This window comes from Nanorana parkeri, unplaced genomic scaffold (assembly GCF_000935625.1).
Source record: "Nanorana parkeri isolate BGI_ZX_2015 unplaced genomic scaffold, ASM93562v1 scaffold355, whole genome shotgun sequence".
Classification (NCBI taxonomy): Eukaryota; Metazoa; Chordata; class Amphibia; order Anura; family Dicroglossidae; genus Nanorana; species Nanorana parkeri.
This window is the reverse complement of record NW_017306623.1, coordinates 499,528-519,754: the sequence shown is the minus strand read 5'-3', so window position 1 is coordinate 519,754 and position 20,227 is coordinate 499,528. Positions and strand designations below refer to the sequence as shown.

Below are 20,227 nucleotides of genomic sequence, written 5' to 3'. Positions count from 1 at the left end.
TTTTTTTTTAAATTGCTCCGGAAAACTTCATTTAGGATTTCTCGGGTGAACTTCCCTTCTCTATACTGTATTGCTATGCTTTTTACATCAATAGAAGGCTGTCGTCTCCTGTACTGCAAACTTCCACTTTACTGTGAAAACAACATCTGCCAAGATCTTCCCTGACTTCGGCTTCTGCTGGAATGCGAAGCAAAGGCTGCGATGGTGTTTTGGTCCGCTGAGTGTGCCGTAGTCGGGGCTTGCGCATGCGCAGTGCGATGTGCCCGGCCGGTGTCATGGTGCCCTGCATGAGGCTGGGTTCGGTGGTGAGGGCCTCGGGCCGGGCTCTGAGCACGGCGACGGGGAGGCAGCAGCGGAGAGCCCTGGCGGCGGACACGGCGGGGGAGGACTCCGTTATCTGTGACATTGGTGCCGAGCTCTGGCTTTGTGGAGGTTACTGCAGGCTGGCATGGTACCGCCATGTGTGTCCTTCCTACTATGTGTGGCTTAGCTGGGGGGCCGATGGTCCCTAGAAGTCCTTCGAAGGCTTAAATGTCCTATTTTGTAAAGTTCACAGTACTTTCATATCATTTCTACTTTTGGGGGACAGTCAGGGAGTGCTGGGGGGCTGATGAATGACAGCCAGAGGTCTCCAGCTAGTACTATGTGTACCACAGGGAATACTTCATCTTGTTACATTTTAGGGGCCAGTTAGCGGCAGGTTGTTATGGTAACAGATGCGTCATCGCATGTTGGTGTGCTCTGGGGTGTTCATTGTGAATAGCACCCAAATGCTCCTCCAAAATGCATGTGTGCTGCAATGCATGGGGGACGTGTTTATAAATCAGTGAATCTGACATTCACCAAGTATTCTCATTTTAATAGTGATTGACTCTGGTCAAAGTCACATTCACTGCTTTATAAATGTGCGTTGTGCTAAGATGCCAACTATATTTTCCATGCCTCACAGCCTAGAATGAACTGCCTAACGCAGCGCACTGCGTATCAAAGCGCAAAGACGCACATACTGCATTGTGAATGGGCCATTAAGGCCCCTTTCACACTGTCCGATCAGGAGGTGAACCATGCACAGATCCCCTCCTTATCGGAGCAGTACAGATCGAATGTCACCGCTGTGACATCCATGTCCGTCCAGTTTTTTTCTTCCGTCAGATGAAAGACTGAAATGACCGGACCCCATGTCGGTCTATGGGGAATCGGATGTTGAAGGACATGTGTCTACTAGGGTGGCTTCTTTTGTTCCCCATGGTCCCTGTGTTTTGTAAAGTAGTCACCCCTCCAAGCTCACTCCCGTGATGGACTACAATCCCATGTTTAGTTTACTAATTTGTATTGAGATTGTAGTCTTTCTATTAACCCTTTAATAGGTAATATACATTTTTTGAGAGTTTAGTGCCACTTACATTTTTCGAAAACACGTCTTGATTTTTATAAAAGCTGTCCATTTGTAGAGCCAATCCTTTATATTAAGTACACTTTAAGGTCAGGCTTATGTTGCCCACTTAGTAAATAGTGGGTACTGAAGTCAGGAAGGCTCCATATACACTGTAAGTAATTTATAAGGATAGCCAGGGGAGGCAAATTATGAGTTAACAAAAGTAAGAGCGTCAGCAATGCAACATTTTAGGGTACTTGTAGAACCCCTAATTAGAGTGAAAAAAATCAATGCAATGAGAATTCATGAAATGCTGGTTTGTTACATTCTGATGGGCTTTTGCAAAGTCTGAATTTACATAATTGAGGTGCTGGCTTGTTCTAAATTATTACACAGAATCAAGCAACCACTGTTGTCACTGTCTTTAATAATTCTTATCATTCCTCTGTATTTATATGAGTCATAAACCCAGACGTACAGGGCTGGGGTGGCTCCTGCACAAGGGTCAACACAGGGCTCATTAAAGGAACATAAAAAGCGGGTTCAAGCAGTCAGGACTTCTATTGCTCTGAGATGAACAGAGTGACGGGACCACGTTCAGAATAATTAAATGAGATCTCGGTTCTAAACAAAAACTTTGGTTACACTTAGTATTAATGATTAATAGCTCTATACTGTTCACAGACCAAGATCAAGTCACAAGGAAAAGCTTTGCGGAAATCCAAAGAGAAAGAGAAGAACAGGCCAAGCACTCGGTATTAATAAACTGCCCTTCTAAAATAAGGGAGAGTACGTTTCTGAAGCATTTATCACGACATGGAGAAGTCGCCAATCACTTCTTCTTCGAAAGCATTGTAAGTATTTTCATAAGATATTTGAACACTTACGCCAGGCAAGAGGTTAGCTCCCCAGCGAAAACTTTTTTTTTGTTCTGTTTTGGACAGAGAAGGGCAAATATACAATATCTGTTGGTTTCACTTTGCAGTGCCCTCACTTTGATGATTTCCTCTCACTTCCTGTCCCAATGATGGTCGTCACTGAGACAAGCCATTTGTCCAATGGCTGCCTTTTTTTAAAAGAAGTACCGTAGGGGTGTAAAAAGGTTTGGTATACCCCCCAGGTAACGCACATAGCACTTGTCCCCATTAAGTATGTTCAGGGGTTGATGAGCACTGTTGTTGGATAGCACACCTTTCCACTGCTATCCGTCAACACTGCTAGCAAGGAGATGGCAGTCCTGACTGACTGCCATCGCAGGAGGAGAGGGGGTGTGACAGGCACAGTGCACACGAGTCTGCACGGCACCTCCTCCTGATAAGCTGCCAGATGGAACATATGTAGCTGTGTGTCTCTTCTTTGCAGTTAAAACAGCGACCGGCTATTTCAGAGGAGAGAGAGTACAGTAGTAACTGCAGGCTTGGCTTGTTACTATGAATGACAGTGGGAAAGAAGCGCCATCATCATTATTAAAAACTCAAGCCCACAACAACACACGCCATATACTAAACTAGATTCTTTTGGAACCCGAGTGTTTGTTGTGATCTTTGAGGATTTTTAAGAAGGAATAACTGTACATTAAAAGCTGCTAGAGAGGTCATTTATTTCAGGTATTGATATAGCGCACTTTACATAGTTGCACATTCACATCAGTCCCTACCCTCAAGGAGCTTACAATCTAAGGTCCCTATCTCACATGCATACATACAGGGCCAACTTAGAGAGGAGCCAATTAACCTACCAGCATGTCTTTTTGGAGTGTGGGAGGAAACCGGAGTACCCGGAGGAAACCCACGCAAGCACAGGGAGAACAGGTCACTGAGGGATCGTTATAAAGCTACTTTATTGCTGGTTAGGAATATATAAATAGTTTAATGTCCATTGTCTGGGCACGTGTGCACTTTAATGTGACACTAAACTCAGGAGTGATATCTGACACTTTTTCCCCTTTATTCCTATTTCTAGTTATTTTCCATTTGTTTTTACATGTTATAAAATCATGTTTTGTTTTTATTGTGTTCCTTTTTAGGGCACTCATGCAGTTGTGGAGTTTGCGAATACAGAAAGTATTGATTCACTGCTTACTGCTACCAGAATTCCAGATGAAGACGTATATGTTGTGCCATTTAAAACTAGACTGATTAAAATAAAGTCCAAAGAAATGGATTTGGCATCCAATAACTCCCCAAAGCCTTCTGTTTCTATCACCGGGTTATTAAATAAACTGTGTGCCGCTAACAGTGTAAGTTGATAATGTGTTGCATCTCCTGTGGGCTCTAAAATGAGATAATTTTTTTCTCACAGGGAAGCCAGAGTCATCTGTTGTGCAGATAATGACCTCAGCATAGAAAGTTGAGCTGGGGTTAGTGTTTGGTGTTAGAAATGCTTGAGTTTAAAGGTGATACAGACACATGCAGGTTGCTGTTGGTGTCTGCTTTCAACTCCTGATGGCAGTTGAAGTACCTAATATTTTTTGAGGGTGAATCACTTTCCTCACCTCTGTAGCTGTAGGCCCTGTGTAGTAATTCATAAAGATCACAGCAGAGACTCTGAAGTTCTTTACCAGATAGAGAACTTGCTGTTTGCTTACGATAGAAGGTTAGTAGACAGCTAAGTCCCTACTAACAAAGAAAATAAAGGGAGAGGAGCTGTGATTACAAGGCCTCCGTTGTGAAATTTGAAAAGGAATTTCTCCACAGGACATGCAGCTACAGATTTTTGGGATGGTTAGTTTTTAAGCTCTTTTACTACTTGTTATGAATATGTAAATGCTTTAATGTCCATAGTTTGGGCATATGTGCACTTTAAGGTATGTATAACTTTTTTTGTTTAGTTTTATGGGAAGGAAAGTTCATTGAAAAAAGTGAAAATGGCCTTTACTGTAGTAATCCTGGGCTTTTAGCATATCTGCTCAGCTACGACATATGATCATACAATGGATGCTTTAGCACATATATGTGGCTTTCGTATAAATCCATGTTATCCTTCTTACAATGTGACTGCCGCAGTGGAAGAGTTGCATTGAGTTACAATTTAAACATTTTCTTGGAAGACTTTTTTTTAATGGAGTTTTTATATTTTTACTTGCCGTTTCATGATTATACTTTATATACCGCTTTGTAGGTTTTGCTGATATTGGTTATGTGTGCAAGCCAAAACTTGCTTTCAGCATCTTTTTCTTAAATCCCATATCTGGGCTGGGGTCTGAAGAAGGACCCCACCAACCCCCCTAAATAGAAGAAGCAATAAGACTTGGGTCCAGAGCGCCAGTTAACAGCAGGTTTAGGTAAATAAATAAATGGGCATTTAAAAAGCTTATTTTTGATGCCAGCAGTTTAAGGTTGGTTAGGGGTGGTGGGTGGAAGTGGAGCCCAGAGATTTATTTCATTAATTAATGCCTCAATACTGAGACATTAATGAATGACTGTTAAATGCTGAGAATCAGCAAATACCGGCATTACAAAGCCTGATATAACTCTTCACGTACAGTGTACGTGGCCAGTCATATAGGCACAAAGTGACAGGACGTACACTGTACGTCTCCCGTCACGAAGGGGTTAAAGAGACACCGTTAAGTTGAAAATGAAGAAATAGAATAGATTTCTCCATCCCTGCTGAAGAGCATGAATGGACGAATCTCCCGCTGTGTGCTTTTTGTTCTGACAGACGGGGGTGCCGCTGTCAGAATACTCAAACAGTGTTGGCAGTTTATTGGCTGCTGTCGATGTTTTCCTGAAGATTTTCCATCCGGCTCCTTTGATCTTCAGATCGAAGAAGGGTGGCGACAGGGCCACCCACTGTGCGAATTTCAGCCAATCAGGAACTGGACAAAGTTCGTACAGTGAATAGCTGGCTTTACCTTCCCCATTCAGGGCAAAGTGACAGTCTGTGTACATTGCCCACCCCCCAGCGTATGAATACTTAAGCCAGTCATGCTCTCTTGTTGCCTCCCCACACTGTTGAGCACTTACTTATGAGTGACAGTGCTGGGGCCTGAGCAGTCAATTATCAGGCTTGAACAATGTCACATATGGCAACTCAAAACGTAATTCCACTGTCTAAGCTCTGAAATCAATCAACATTGGAGGTTACCTAAGTAGGGATGTTACATTGGGCAGGCGGTGAGGGAGCATGGCTGGGCAAGTGCAAACAGCAGCAGAGCCTACGAAGTGATATAGGAGGTGTAATCCTGAAATGGCAAGTAACAATATTGAAATGCAATGAAAAGACTTCCAAGAGAAGTTTTAAAACATAACATAATAGTGTTCCAAGTTTAAGAAAATCAGTTACAGAATAAGACTCCTGAAGCGTATGGGGCAGACATAATTAATTAGGTTTTGTTTACTTGCACAGCAGCATTCAAGTGACAAAGCTGTATATTTATCTCAGTGTCAGTGAAGTCACTTGTATAAGAGATTTCTTCATTGTTGCTTCCTGCTTAAACAGTTTACATGTATGTTTTGCTGTCAAACAGATTGCAGATCAAGCAAATATCCTCATAGAAGAACATCAGCTAACAGAGGAGAGCATCAGACTTCGTTACCTGGTCAGCTCTTTAGTCAGTGACCTTGCCACTGCCTACTTCCCTGAAGCCACTGTTCATCTATATGGCTCCAGTGTTAATTCCTTTGGAAAAACGGGTTGCGACTTGGACCTGTTCTTAAATTTGAATAGTATAAAAGATATGAGTGGAAGGGTAAGTGAAGTTTTGGTTTTGTTATTGAAGTACTAGGCATTCATAAAGTTTATTTTGTTTAAAGCTAAGATGTAGGCAAAACCGCTAGATACACAGTTGAAGTTCATGGGACAGATTACCCTTACATAGGATTTGCAATTATGTTAAGGCAGTCTTTGTACCCATGCACCCTTTCTAGACAGCACTGCAAGGTCCTGGGCTTACTAAACTGCAAGCTAGCAATACTGCCTGGTCCAGGACCCACCCGGACCTGGGTCTGTAAAATAAAGGGGATTCTCTCTATTCTCCCATCTTGTAAGCATGTTTGACCAGTGACTGACAGCCCTGTACAGTGCAGTAGATCTCTGATTGGCTTGCTGGGGACTACAGGAGACATATCAAGACATATTTGACTATCTCTGCTAGTGCTAACATACATTAGGTGATTTTATGATGAGACCTAACTGGATTTTTTGTACCTGGCATTCAGCTTTGATGTCAATACGGTTGAGTATTTAGCTTAATAATAATACACTTGTCTAAAAGATGATATTGTCGGGATACCTGCATGTTTACTGAGAAAATTGCAGTTGGTATTTTCAGAAGTTTACAATTTAGCATTGGTCACTGCATGCCTGCAGAACAGTTTCTGAATCAGAAAATGTTTGCTGGGAGAATTTGTAAATACATAGGGGGAGTTTATCAAAACTAGAGCAGACAGAATCAGGAGCAGTTGCCTGTGTTATCCAATGAGCCAGCTGATAGGGTGCCAACATAGTGAACATTTGTGTAATGCCGTAGTTCTTAACTGGTGGGTCGTGACCCCGTGTTCTGTGGGTTGCTACGTGCCTTCCACTACGCTAGTTTAGAGGCACCTCAGCCTCCCCATAACGCAGCACTGTCAGTTCTCACACCAAGCAGCCATATAAAATATGCTGCCCAGAGGCGAGTGTCAGCTTGAGGAAAGGTGAGCTGGGGATATGGCCACAAGGGAACTCCATCTATACATGCATTGCTTACAGCTCCCTCACATACACTGTAGAAGTGCCTGGACTGGAGTGACGCCACATTCTGGCTCCTGGCACCTCTACAGGGCACGCAATGAGCTGTACAAGCAATGCACATATGGATGGAGCTCCGTCACAGCGCAGCAGCCCACACTGGCTCCCAAGCTGAGGATCCACTCCAGTTCTCATAAGGTAGGGAGACTTAAAAAAAAAAAAAAATTAAGTATGTGTGTGAAAATGTCTGTGGTTGTGTGTGTCAGTCAATGTTTTTGATGACCCATTCACACTAGTAGAGTGTGTTATCCACACAGTCCTGTGCCACACAATCAAAACCTACTGCGCGTTCTGGTGCGGGATGTGCTTTGCATTGCCGTTCATGTAAATGGCACCCCAACTGCACATCCGGCCCGCATCAGAATGCACGGTACTGCAATGCCATGCATTCCAGTGCGGTGCGACTTAATGACCAAGGACAAATGTGGGTCCCGAGGTTACACAGGTTGAGAACCACTGGTCTAATGCATTTTGTATATGTGAAATGCAGTAAATGCAAACTGGTGTAAAACAGTCAAAATATATATATTTTTGCAGTAAATTGCCATCATCGGACATTGAGACAAAACCTTCAGCAATGGCAACCACTGCATTTCTCTCAGAACAGTTATCCTGTAGCATGTGTGAGCGTCACAGCATTTCTTATGTTGCCTTCACGGATTATCCTTATGTTTCCATCAGGCTGCTGGTTCATTTGTCACAGAGTATTTGATGAAACGAGCCCCCTCTAGCAGAGTAGCCCAGCAGAAGATTCTGTCTGTCATTGCTGAATGTCTTGACAGTTTTGGCCCTGGGTGCACAGGGGTGCACAAAATCCTGAATGCGCGCTGTCCTCTGGTACGCTTTTACCACCACCCTGCGGGTCTTCACTGCGACCTCACAGCAGACAATAGGTAAGCTTGTGGTATTCATTTCTTTTGCATAGGGTAAGACAAAACCCTGGAGCTGGGAAGACAGTACAACAAGAGGCACTCTATCTAGAATACCCTGATGACATCCTGTGGTTGGACTAAATGCAATGGTGTGCTCACATTTGACATACCTCCTTCTACCACTTGCCAAGTATGGGGATGAGTGCAGCGTAGGTGATCAGCATGCAGTGTCCCTTTTAATATGGGGGAAGCTGTTGGAAATTGGGCATCGTGAGTGGAAACTTGCCTGACTGCGAGCCTGAAAACCAGCATTTCAGCCTGAACACGTGAGGACACATGCGCCCCTGACTTAACTGTGATTGGCCTGGTGATTTACATTATGTATGGAGAAGGAATAACCTATGTACAGCAAATTTGAGTATATTTATTTATTTCTTGGCAGGACTTTGGGGAATATATTGGTCATATTAAGATAAATATCTCCTAGGTACTCCTAGCTGAGTACACATATAATGTTGCAGAAATAGTGTAGGAGAGGCAGCACTGCATGGCTTTAAAGGGTAATTCCACTTTCTGCAAAAATAAGTTTAAAAAAAATGCACCCTTCACCATAAAATAAATTAAAATGTGCATTTATTTATTGATTTGCAGTTTCTCCCATCGGTGTCCCTACCGTATGGCAGTAACACGGCTAGGAGGAAGTCTCAGTGGACTACAAGTGCAGTGGCATCACCTTGTATTCCATTGAAGTCCCTCTGCCGCAGTGGCTGATAGGACTTGTTGTTTCTCCATTTACAGGTCCTGTCAAACGATCTGTGAATGAATGACACGGCTGTGTGGGTGGAGCCACGTACAGCCCTGACAAATTCAAGAAGGGAAACAATCCTGCGGGGTAAAGAACCCCAGGATTCAGGTAATTGTGGGGGTGGGAGGTGGGTGGGGGTCTGCAATCTGATTAGTTTTCTTGTTACATGCTACATATGAGTGACTCACAAGGGCTCTGTGGTTTGGCAAGATTCCCTGTACTTGCTCCAAATATTGTTGGCATGAAAAAGACAATTATTGCGGCCGCCACTCTTAAGGACAAGCTGCATTATATTACAGTTTTAATTTTAGATACACTTTAAGTGGTGTCTCATTATTTATATTCAACTGTATTGTTTTTATACTGTTATTTATATTCAGCAATCCACTGCAAAAAGAAGACATTTTATAATTTTTTTTTTGCATTGAAGCCTTCAAAACATTGCAGCTGTGATCAGTGGATTGAGGGTGCAATGCTCAGACTCCTGCAGTCTTTTCCTCCAGCGCCAGGTCCATTCAGAGGTACGACCCTTTGGTTATGGAGCTGGATGACATTATCAATGGACTATAAGTGCAGTGACGTCACGTGTTTCAGAACTAGAAGTCTCCTCTGCTGTGGTGGAGCCACATGGTTTTAAAAAATATATAGAATCCTGCAAGGAAAATCATGTTGTGATTTAGGTACGTGGGTGGATGCAGAATGGCGCCATGTCCCATGTTAAACCCTAAATATGTTATACGAGGTGAAATTAGCCTTTAACATTTCAAGGATTTTAGGCCTGAGGTCTGTACAATAGGTGATATAGCAGTGATTGACAGGATAAAAGGGGAAGAGTTGGTAAAAAAATAAAAGTATAGTTTCTATTTAATACATAAAGTGGATTGTGTAACATTATTATTAATGTTTATTATCAATTCATATTTAAAGCAGAATGGAACATAATAAAACTCTTTGGTTGTCTATCCGGCACTAACAAGACCGTTCATTTTCCCGTTTGTGGATATTTTTAAACTGCTACTCTTCGAGAGTATAATGCATTGCACTGTGATTTAGAAATGTTCTGCAAAATTGAGTTTCCTGATCAAGTGAGAGAATTCAGAGAAAAAAAACCGCAGCATGTCTGAAAACAAATGGCGATGCATGTTTAAATGAAATAGTTCATGCATTTCTCAGTTGCATATGGTATGAACAAACTGCGAGGGCTGGACCGAAAGGCTCAAGAATTGTATATTATTTCTCCACCATAGCTAGATTTCCTGCCAGGAGATGTATGTAGAAGATAAAGGGGGCTAATCACAAAAAGGTGAAGGGTTTGGAGAAGTGAACAATCTAGGATAACATAACTAGTTTGGAGAATTTCTCCAATTTAGCTCACTTTCCAGTTCAGCTATGTTGTAGAGCAACACTGCGGGTCGAATGACGATTTGCCAGGGGTCGCCTAAAGACATCCCAACTCTCCCGGACGCTCCGCTAGTCTCCCGCTATTAGATAGCGGCTCCCGGCTGCCCGGGAGAGGAACACTTTCTCCCGGGCTAGATTCCTATTGGCTATTTCACTTTGCAATCGCAAACTAGCTATTGCACCCGCCCACTGCTGCGGTCAATCAGCAGTGGGGGACCTGAAGTTCTCCATCAGGTCCTCTTCTAGTGATTGACAAAAGCAGAGAGTGGGTGCAATAGCCAGCTTGCTATTGGATATTGCAAAGTGAAATAGCCAATAGGAATTTAGCTGAGCATTCCTATGCTGTTTTTTTTTTTTTCTGAGTGACGGCGGCTCCGATATCAGAAAAAAAAAGAGCAGGGAAAGTTTTGCTCTGCTCGATCGAGCAGAGTAATAAACCTTTCCGGGAAAAAGTGCCGGGAGCCGCTATCTAAAAGCTATCTAGCGGTAGCAAAATTACAGCAAGGAAGGAGCAACGAAAATAATTTTACTGTTAGGGGTCACCACAATTTTATCAAAGGCACTAGAGCACTAGTAAGGTTGAGAACCGGTGTTGTAGAGAGTAACTGTTTCTCTGTCTTTTTTTAATCCTGATTTTTCTTCTGTGATGTAGAATTGCACTGAGGAGTTCGGAGCTTTTGTACATATATGGGAACATTGATAGTCGAGTGCGACCTCTCATCTTCGCTTTGCGATGTTGGGCTAATGTGCACGGGATCACGAAGTCTGTGTCTGGACATTGGATCACCAACTTCTCCCTCACGGCCATGGTCCTATTCTTCTTACAGAAGAGAAATCCACCTGTTATCCCAACTCTAGATGAGCTGCAGAATCTTGCAGGTGAGACGAAAGTACAATGTTACAGGATGACTGTCCCACTACAAGTTCTACAACCTCAGCACTATTGTTGCCAGACTTGTTTCTTTCAGCTAGAATCTTTCCAAAGATTATATATGCATTGAACATATTTAAGCCATGTTATTTACCCACTCCTGCCCTGGCAGCTACATAAAAGGGTAGGTAGGGAGGGGCGAAGGAGCTGGGTCAGCATAGAGAGTAATTGGGCCCTCCCAGTAGGGAGAAGGACAAGGACATGCAGAAAATGGGCTGTGCTAGAAATCTGCCTCTCCTGCCACAGTCACATTTTCCAGCAAGTTCATAAGCACTTTACAAGTGAATAAAAGAAAACATTTATAGAAATGAAAAATGCAGAAAGCATTTAAATACTTTTTTTTTTTCCTTTTTAACCTGCAGTTTTTTACGTTAGTGACAATATTTGTTTGAAGTGGCTGTCATTGATTTGAGGAAGAATGCTGGGGAAATGTTATTAACCCTGGTAGTGGGGCTACCCCCGGACTGCAAGGGTTAACTGCTCATTTTTGTCTAGGTGCTAAAAAAAAAATATTCTACTTCACCCGAACTGCCGAGCCGACTCCCTGCTTCTCCGGTCACCTAAACGTGTCTCCTCCTCCGCTGCAGAAATTTAAACGTTCCTCAGAGTCCTCACATCTATACACTTGTATAGTGATGGCATCAGGATTCTTAGACCGCTGCAGTGGAGGGGCAGAGAGACTCCAGGGACTGGTCTAAAAACAAGCCGGGCAAGGGTTAATAAAAACATGTCTCTGGAGTTTTTCCTTAATATATCATACTTGCAGTTCTGCCACTTTCAGGATATCCTGATTGGGCAAAGCTCTGGCACTTCTGGTAGTGTTGAAGCTTGCCCACCCCATTCTGCCTCCATCCCTATTGCCTGATGAGGCAGCTCATCCTAGTGATGGGCCATTTGGAATGTGTGGAAAGTTTACAGTTCTGAGCTGTACAGGATTCATCCGTAGCAGCAGGAACAGTTTTCGGTTTAGTGCATTAAAACAGAACTATGGGGTTCTCTTTAGGGTCACGGGGAGGACATATACTAGTGTCCTCCCGTGACCCTAAGCTCAGTATATCGCGGGCCAGCGATAGACTGTGAGCGCCGCAGCCGGGACGGATCCCGACATTACTGTCTGGATCCACCCAGCTGCGTGAGTGACAGCTGGCTCTGCCTATCTAGAGGCGGAGCCAGCTGTGCCCTCCCCCATTCGTTCCTCCAGTCAGCGCTGGAGGATTGGAGAGGAGGGGGAATCCCTGCGGGGAGCGGTGACTGACAGTCACCGCTCACTGTAGTGAGACGATCGCGAAGTGAGCGGATCAGCTGCATGTTTCTGCTCACTTCCCGATCGATAGAGCCGACCTGTGACAGCTTTCTTGTTACAGGTCGGCTCTAACTATGAGGATGAGTGGAAATTACTCGCCTCATAGTTCTCCTTTTAAATGATCCTTTTATTATGGTCAGGAAGAAAAATACTATTTAATTCTTTTTTCCAGGAAGATATAAAATATTGTTTTTACATATTTTTTTAAACTTTAGTCAGCAGGTAAAGCTGTTGACTCCTTTTTACATATTTTTGGCTACCACTTTACAAACTGCTAAAAAAAAGTTTTTTTTTAACAGATACTAGTAATTCAAGGTAAATTTTACACACAGAGCTAAACCATTCAGGACAATGACACATCGCTCATCAGAGGGCTAAAACGTGAAGTTTCAATCAGAGAAGCAGAGCCTCCAAGCAGGCCGTGCCTTTGCTTTAGCTAACTGATACTGCTTTAAAATCTTTTGTCATGTATTACATTTATTTATAAAAATAATCAAGTAAAAAAAAATGAAAGTTAAAGAATATCAAATATTGCACTGCACTAACTTATATTTTTAATTATTACATAATTAAATGAGCAAAGTGCAATATCTGATATTAGGGACTCACTGATATATCGGCCACCAAAACATATCGTCCGAAAACGGCACTTTTGGCAAAATGGCGAAGGTGCCATTTTCTGGCCGATACAGCGGTGCATCTGTTCTTTCCTCCTCGCTGGGCTTTGCTCTGTGTCCCAGCGGGGAGGAGAGAAACTTTCACAGACGGCCGGTGTCTCTCGGTGTCTCTCCTCCCTGCACCGCTCAGCCTCCTGTGACAGATCGGGAGAGCAGTGTGGGCAGTGCTGTCACAGGGGGCTGGGCTCTCCTCCCCCACTGCTCACTCAGCCTCCTGTGACAGCTGTCAGGATGAACAATTAAGGACAGAGTTACTATATCCTCAATAATGAATGAATGGGAAGTGATCTACATCACCTCCTGTTCATTCATGATTGTGGATATAGTAAACATACTCTGTCCTCATGTTATGAATGAACAGGAACACTCAGTATAGATGATTCCTGTTCAGTTATAACTGGGGCTGCAGAAAAATAGATTGAAGGCTCTGTCCTCAATCTCTTTTTCTGTTTTAAAAGGGAAATATCAGAGGTTTTATTTATGTAAAAGAAAAAAAGAAATTTTTGGTTTCAGCCTGACATATTTTTTTTCGTTTCGGTTTTTGACATTTTCATTTCGGTGCACCTCTATTTGATATCGTTTATTTAAGTGGTCTACATCAGTTTCTGCACTGCTGCTGCTGAGCCATCTTTATTACGATAGTTTAGGAAGGGGCGTGAACCTTTTTTGGTACGTTTCAGTTCAATAAAGAAAATATTAAGATAAAGTTAATCCCAACCATTACATTCTTCTTCTACTGAGAGTGGATGTCATCTCCTATTCTGTAATGTTTAATCTTTTTGTACACCTGTAAGGATCTGTCTGAAAAATGACTTTAACATTTGAACAGACCTATACATTTGATCTGGACACAGAGGCTATTTATAGTTTTCTTTCTCCCCATTTCCCTAAGAAGTGGACACAAAATACCACATGCAGATCGCAAGCCAGTTCTGTTTAGAATCTGCACATTCACCGAGTCATTTGTCAGTGTATGTTTCCAAAGAAAGTGACAGTTTGCCAAGCACTATGTGCAAGGGCCATTCATGTGGAACCCCCCAGAGATGTGAGTCACTCGCCCTTCTCACCATGTGTAATTTTACAGCCAGTGCACAAATAGAGCAACCTCTACCATTGTCGTCTAAGGGAGTCTCTTGGGGGTAATACTTTAAACATTTGTGCCTGTGATTTTTTTTTTTTTTTTTGAAGGTGAACTCTGTCCTAATATAACCACACAATTTCATATACTTTTGGACACATTTAAAAAAAATATATATATTTTTACATGGAACTAATATAAGTTTTTTAATCTTAATATTAACCTGATATCCCCCCTGCACAGCAGCACTCTGGGAGAGGAAGGAGCAACTCTCTAAGCCAGTCAGCACTCTTCTTTATTGCACAATGCTATTCACAGGAGGAGAGAGCAGAATGAGGAGTACTCGCTATGTTAAGGAGGAGCTCCAGGAAAACATTTTATTAACCCTTGTAGTAGGGCTACTCCGCAGAGCTAGGGTTATGTGCTCGTTAGTGCCTAGGTGCTAAAAAAAAAAAAAAAAAAAGTTATACTCACTAGACCAGGGGGGCCTATTAGGTCGATGGCGTTCTACCAGTCGATCGCGATGTCCTGTCCTCCCGCCATGGGGCTTCTCCTCTGGATCTCCACTGCTCTCCCCCATCTGTATGCAGTGGGGATCCGAGGAGAAGTGAAGGAACCGCTGCAGCCGGCGGTGGAGGAGGGAGCCGCTGTCACAGAAGGCCGAGAAGGCTATGATATGACAGAAGGGAGGGGAATGTGTTAGGGAATTCACCCCTGAAGTAGTTAAAGTTTTTTAGCAAGTTCAAAGGCACATTGCAAGTGGATTAAAATATATGGTAAGGGAAACACTGCAAGTAAGTCTTGAAAATACTCAATTTTTCTTTAAACCCAGCCAGTGATTGATGACCTGTTATAATCACAGCTGTAATTTCTTGTGTACAACACATTTCTAGGTATTGTTACAGCCATTGAAAAGGCTTCATTTGTTTTGTAGTAACGCTATGTATATGGTTGGATTGCTTTGTAATAATCTGTCATTTTAATATGAGCTTAAATATGTTCACTTTATACTTATTTTAGATAAAAATGACAAATGCATAGTTGAAGACAATGACTGCACATTCGTCAGTGACCTGAGCAAAATTAAACCATCTGCAAACACAGAACCACTAGGTGAGTCATTTATTAATGGGAAAGCAGATCTGAACTACAAGTGAGATCAGTGAGAAGAACTTAAAGACATCACCATGCTTATTCCCAAAGTCACAGAGCAGAAGTTTTTAGAAACCATTACACATTCTTTCCTTTTTGGAATGAATTTTGTTGCCTGACTTCAGGCTGCTTACTGTAGGTAACTTGTACTTTGCCCTTTATTGTAAGTAAATCTGCCAGAGCTATTGTTTGGCAGTTATGTCCAACAACTATAAAGCTGGCCATAGAGGTGGAGAATCATTGCCGGTTCCATCTGAATTCACCTGCATCAGGCAGAATTTCAAAGACTGTGAACACCAGAAAAACCCCATGTCCAGCTGATTGACAGGATGGAATAACTGAGGAGGTTAGAAAACCTGTGCTATTTGCTATTGTTTCTTCTGAGACGAGCCACTTTTCTAAATGAAATGGCTGGAACTAGTATATGTGACGCATGCCAATGGAAGGGCGTTTGGGTTTTTTGATTATTCCTACAATGCCCTTTTAGAGCTATGGTGAAATATAAATCTGTACTTTTAGATAGGGATGCACCGATACCGGTATTTTGGTACCGAGTACCGATAAATTTTTTCGGTACTCGCCGATACAAATTAACGAGTAACGAAAGTCCCATTTAGGAAGCCAGGTGGTGTATAATGACTCGCCACCTGGCTTCCTGATTAACAAAAAAGTCCCCTCTTACCTTGGTATGTCCAGCCTGTCACACCCGTGGCCTCTCCAGCCAGAACGCGACCTTCCTCCGGTACCCAGTCGGAGCCGTCTGGCCGGCCAATCAGGAAGCCGGGCGCCATGTAATTAAGTGACGCCCTGCTTTCTGATAGGCCGGCTCCATGCTCCCTCGTCATGAGATGACGAGGGAGTATGAACCCAGCTTCCCGGACAATCCGAAATGCTGGTTGCTACGTCATTGCACGGCGCTCGGCTTCCTGATTGGCCAGCTTCCCGACCAATCGGGAAGCCGGGCAGCGCATCAATACACGCTGCCTGGCTTCCTGATTGGCCTGGAAGTCGGCTCCATGCTCTCTCATCACAAGTGACGAGAGAGCATTTAGCCGCTTCACGGCCAATCGGGAAACCGGGCAGCGTGTAATGTCGTGCTGCCTGGCTTCCTGATACCGGAAATACTCGTGCTAGGCATCGGAGCATTTGGGCGAGTACATGTACTCGCCCAAATACTCGGTAGCGACACCGATATCGATACTAGTACCGGTAACCGGTATCGGTGCATCCCTACTTTTAGATATACAGTAATAACAAATGTAAGGGTTGTATAGAAGCTTGTTCAGACAGATATACTGTAGATCAAGCTGCATTATCCATAACAATAAATATTTTAATTCATCATCCCTTTTCATTGCCTTGTTGCATATGTCAGTATATGTTTTCTTGGTGGGTTCTCTTTTTTTTTTTTTTTTGTTTAGATTGAATTTGTCCTTTTCTTTATAGATGAACTCCTTGTTGGATTTCTGGAGTTTTATGGAAGTTTTGACTTCAGCAAGAATTGTATAGATATTCGCAAGGTAAATGTCTTCTATTGTGGTCTACAGTATACAGAGCTGATAATATACTTTCCTCGATGAACACTGCCGACCAGCACCCACCATTTTGTAGTGTCGGCATTAATCCACAGTATGAGTATTTGTACAGTTTGGGTTATGAGAAGGTGGAAATTTCTTTTATAGTAATTTGATCTAAACATTCATTTGTCTACTTAAAGCACATATCTGGGCAACATGTATTCTCCTATCCACCCCTTGCTCACCCATTTAGGTGTTTTTTTTTGTTTACTTACTCAAGTTTTCAGTGCCAACATCTCAAGAGCAGACATGCCCCCTTCCACTTTATGATGGACATCTTTATTGGTACGGGAGAGAGGAGACCCAGCTCTCCTCACTGACAGGAAGCTGAATACATTTGCATTCTTGAGCACCTTGTGAATTGGTGCACATTTGACCCCAGTGCAGACATGGAAAACTAGGTGCAGATACCCGAGGGTGTCTGCTTTTAATATCTGGTCTGGGTTAATTTAGTCACATGCCGGGAAAACACTTTCATTTAATAAGGTTTAAGCAAAGCAGAGGATTACGTTAAAGGGTTATTAAAGGAGAACTATGAGGTGATTGATTTTCACTCATCCTCCTAGTTCGTGCCGATGTGTAACAATTAAACTGTCACACGTCGGCTTAATAGATCGGGAAGTGAGCGAACACATACCGGCGCTCGTTCACTTCTCGATCATCTCCCTGCAGAGAGCAGTGACTGTCATGGCTCCCCGTAGGGATTCCCCCCCTTGCCCGCTCTGATCCTCCAGTGCTGACTGGTGGAACGGACTGGGGAGGGGGCAAGTACAGCTGGATCTGCCTCTAGATAGGCAGAGCCAGCTGTCACTCACGCAGCTGGGTGGATCTCGGCAGTAATGTCAGGATCCGTCCCGGCTGTGGCGCCCTCCAGTATACCGCAAGCTGTAGCTCGTGATATACTGAGCTTTGGGTCACGGGAGGACGCTAGTATATGCCCTCCTGTGACCCTTAAGAAAACTATGGGGAAAAACACTTCCCCATAGTTCTCTTTTAAACCCTCAGGGTGTTTTTGCATATATCTTCTGCTAGCAAGCAGTAGATATATGCAAAAACGTTTAAAAAAAAAACCTTTTCCAACAGGTTCAAACTTACCTGTGTCTTTGCCATGCGCTTCCGTCCAAACATCTGAAAAGTCCCGGGCGGCCGCAAATGATCTTGGGGCGGGCACATGCGCAGTTCAGATGTTTGGCCGGGAGACGAGGAGAGACACATGGTAAGTCTATGAAGCAGCGTGCACCCGCAGAGTAGACGAGGACAGAGTCAGCACTGGATCGGAGACCCGCAACCAGCGCTGGAGGGACAGCTGAAAACTACACTAAAGAAGATCAGATTAAGAGGCTTGCCCGCTAGGGGGCGCGCGCGAGCAGAAAAAAATTGCCGTCTGGAGACGGCAACCCGCAGATGCTGCAGTGCCGTCCGTCCGTTTTTTTACTACGGGCGGACGGCCAGAGGTTAAGGTAAGTCCTTACACTAACATTGGGGGAGGGGGGAAAAAAATTAGCCTTTAATGTCACTTTAAATCTCTGGGCAGTTTTCTTCAGTTAGAAATATACAGTATTTATTACTGTGTGTGGGGTTTGGCACTTTTGTATTGGGTGAAAAGAGTGTGTTATATTCTGTAATCCTCCTTCAACTGCGCCCATTTCTCTGGAATGAAAACAAGTTTTGACACCAAGGTCTCGCCATATGTCATATCATTTAAACATTTTTTTTCTTTTTGCTTTCCTGTAGGGTGTAGAGAGAAATAAGCCCGACTCCTTTCCACTGTACATCCAGAATCCATTTGAACAATCACTGAACATAAGTAAAAATGTCAACAAGTCTCAGCTGGAACGATTTGTCCAGTTAGTTCAGGAGAGTTGCTGGACTTTACAAGAGCAGGCCAGTCAGCCTTTGCAGAGTGGGGAGAAAGAGACCTGGGGACTTGCTTCAATACTGCTCAGCTCTGTCTCCGAAGGAGCACCCAGCTCAAAGAAATCACTGGCTAGTCAAAGACTCGGCAGCCTCATAGACTCTCTGAAGGCCAATAATAACAGCAAGCGGACGACAGACAAGAAAAAGGCAGAAAAACGCTGAGCTCCGGGATTGCCGCGTTTCTGTAAACTCAATTCAAACATCGAAAAAATCCCGAAGAACGTCAGTGGTCGGCGTACAAGTGATTGTTAAAGCACGGTTTATTGACATGGCCCCTTACTGACTGTTTTGGCTTTTGTAAACTTGAAATATCTATTTTATATTTGAATCGAAAACTGATTATATGAGCCCAATAAATTTGTTGGGAACAGAATGTTATTTTGAATGTTATGGTGTATCTTGGGCTGTTTTGAAGATGACATACATGAAGGAGCTGTTTGGACTGTGGGGAAGCTGGAAAACCGCGACAGCAGAACTCCGAGTTCAACTCTCTGAGACTCCCAAAGCAGCTAATTTTACAAAAAATGAAAGCATACATACCTATACTCCTAGCGGTCTCCTTGCCTGTCCAGACGTTGCCAGCCCTTCCTCTTCTTGTCTGGTGGTGGGCAGTCCTTACTCCTGCAATGAACAGCCATGGCATAATCATGCATGAGTGCTATTTAAAGTGGTAGTACAGTGAGACCAGGTTACTGTGATGATACACCCCCCCAGAGGGTGCGTCCATGACAGCCTAGGCTTACTGGAAGTGAGTTGAATGTCGTTGGCCATCATTTAACTCAAAAGACTGGCAACATCCAGAGAAGATTTCCTGCCAGGAGGGCAAGAATGAAAGTATTACACCAAAGCTGCTTTTTTTTAATTGTCTTTTATTTTATCTTTTATTTGTAGCTTTAATATTTGGAAGGCCCAGAGAGACTTTAACGTGGCCACGTATACAAAAACTCCTTTTTGTTTACCTATGCTCTCTTTAAAGTTAGCAAATAATTTTTAATTTCAGCCCAATTAATTGCCTGAAATATGGTTTCAATGTGCACAACAGGGTGCAGTCACACTAGAACCAGAACCAAAACCGTGAGTCAACGGAGCTACGTTGGCTTGCATTTGCATAGTCCATTGACCTCTATTGCATTGTGTTTCGTTGTATTTTTTGGGTTTATTTTTTGGATTGATCTCTACACTAAGCTGTATAGGATATTGGGCTCTCCCTTGTGTTGACATGTGTTAGCAGTTCACACCAGTCCATTGCATTGCACTTGAAAAAAGTAAAGCCTGCTCTACTTTTTTTTTTAGCGGAGGGCAACGCAGCACAACTCAGTGTCAATTACTCCCATTCTTTTTCAGATGTCCTTGCTTTGGCATCCCTCGATCTGGTATGACTGGGGCCTTAAAAGCAGAGATCAGGT

General features: G+C 43.2%; 1 protein-coding gene across 1 annotated transcript; it reads left to right on the top strand.

Annotated features, from left to right (window-relative positions):
* Window positions 1-247: 247 nt before the first annotated feature.
* On the top strand, window positions 248-18,983 carry MTPAP (mitochondrial poly(A) polymerase). The gene is made up of 9 exons (XM_018558728.1): window positions 248-408; window positions 2,060-2,229; window positions 3,402-3,614; window positions 5,847-6,068; window positions 7,790-8,001; window positions 10,839-11,065; window positions 15,196-15,288; window positions 16,774-16,847; window positions 18,639-18,983. The coding sequence occupies exons 1-9, from the start codon at window positions 258-260 to the stop codon at window positions 18,981-18,983; spliced, it is 1,707 nt and encodes a 568-aa protein (XP_018414230.1). The 5' UTR covers window positions 248-257.
* Window positions 18,984-20,227: the final 1,244 nt, after the last annotated feature.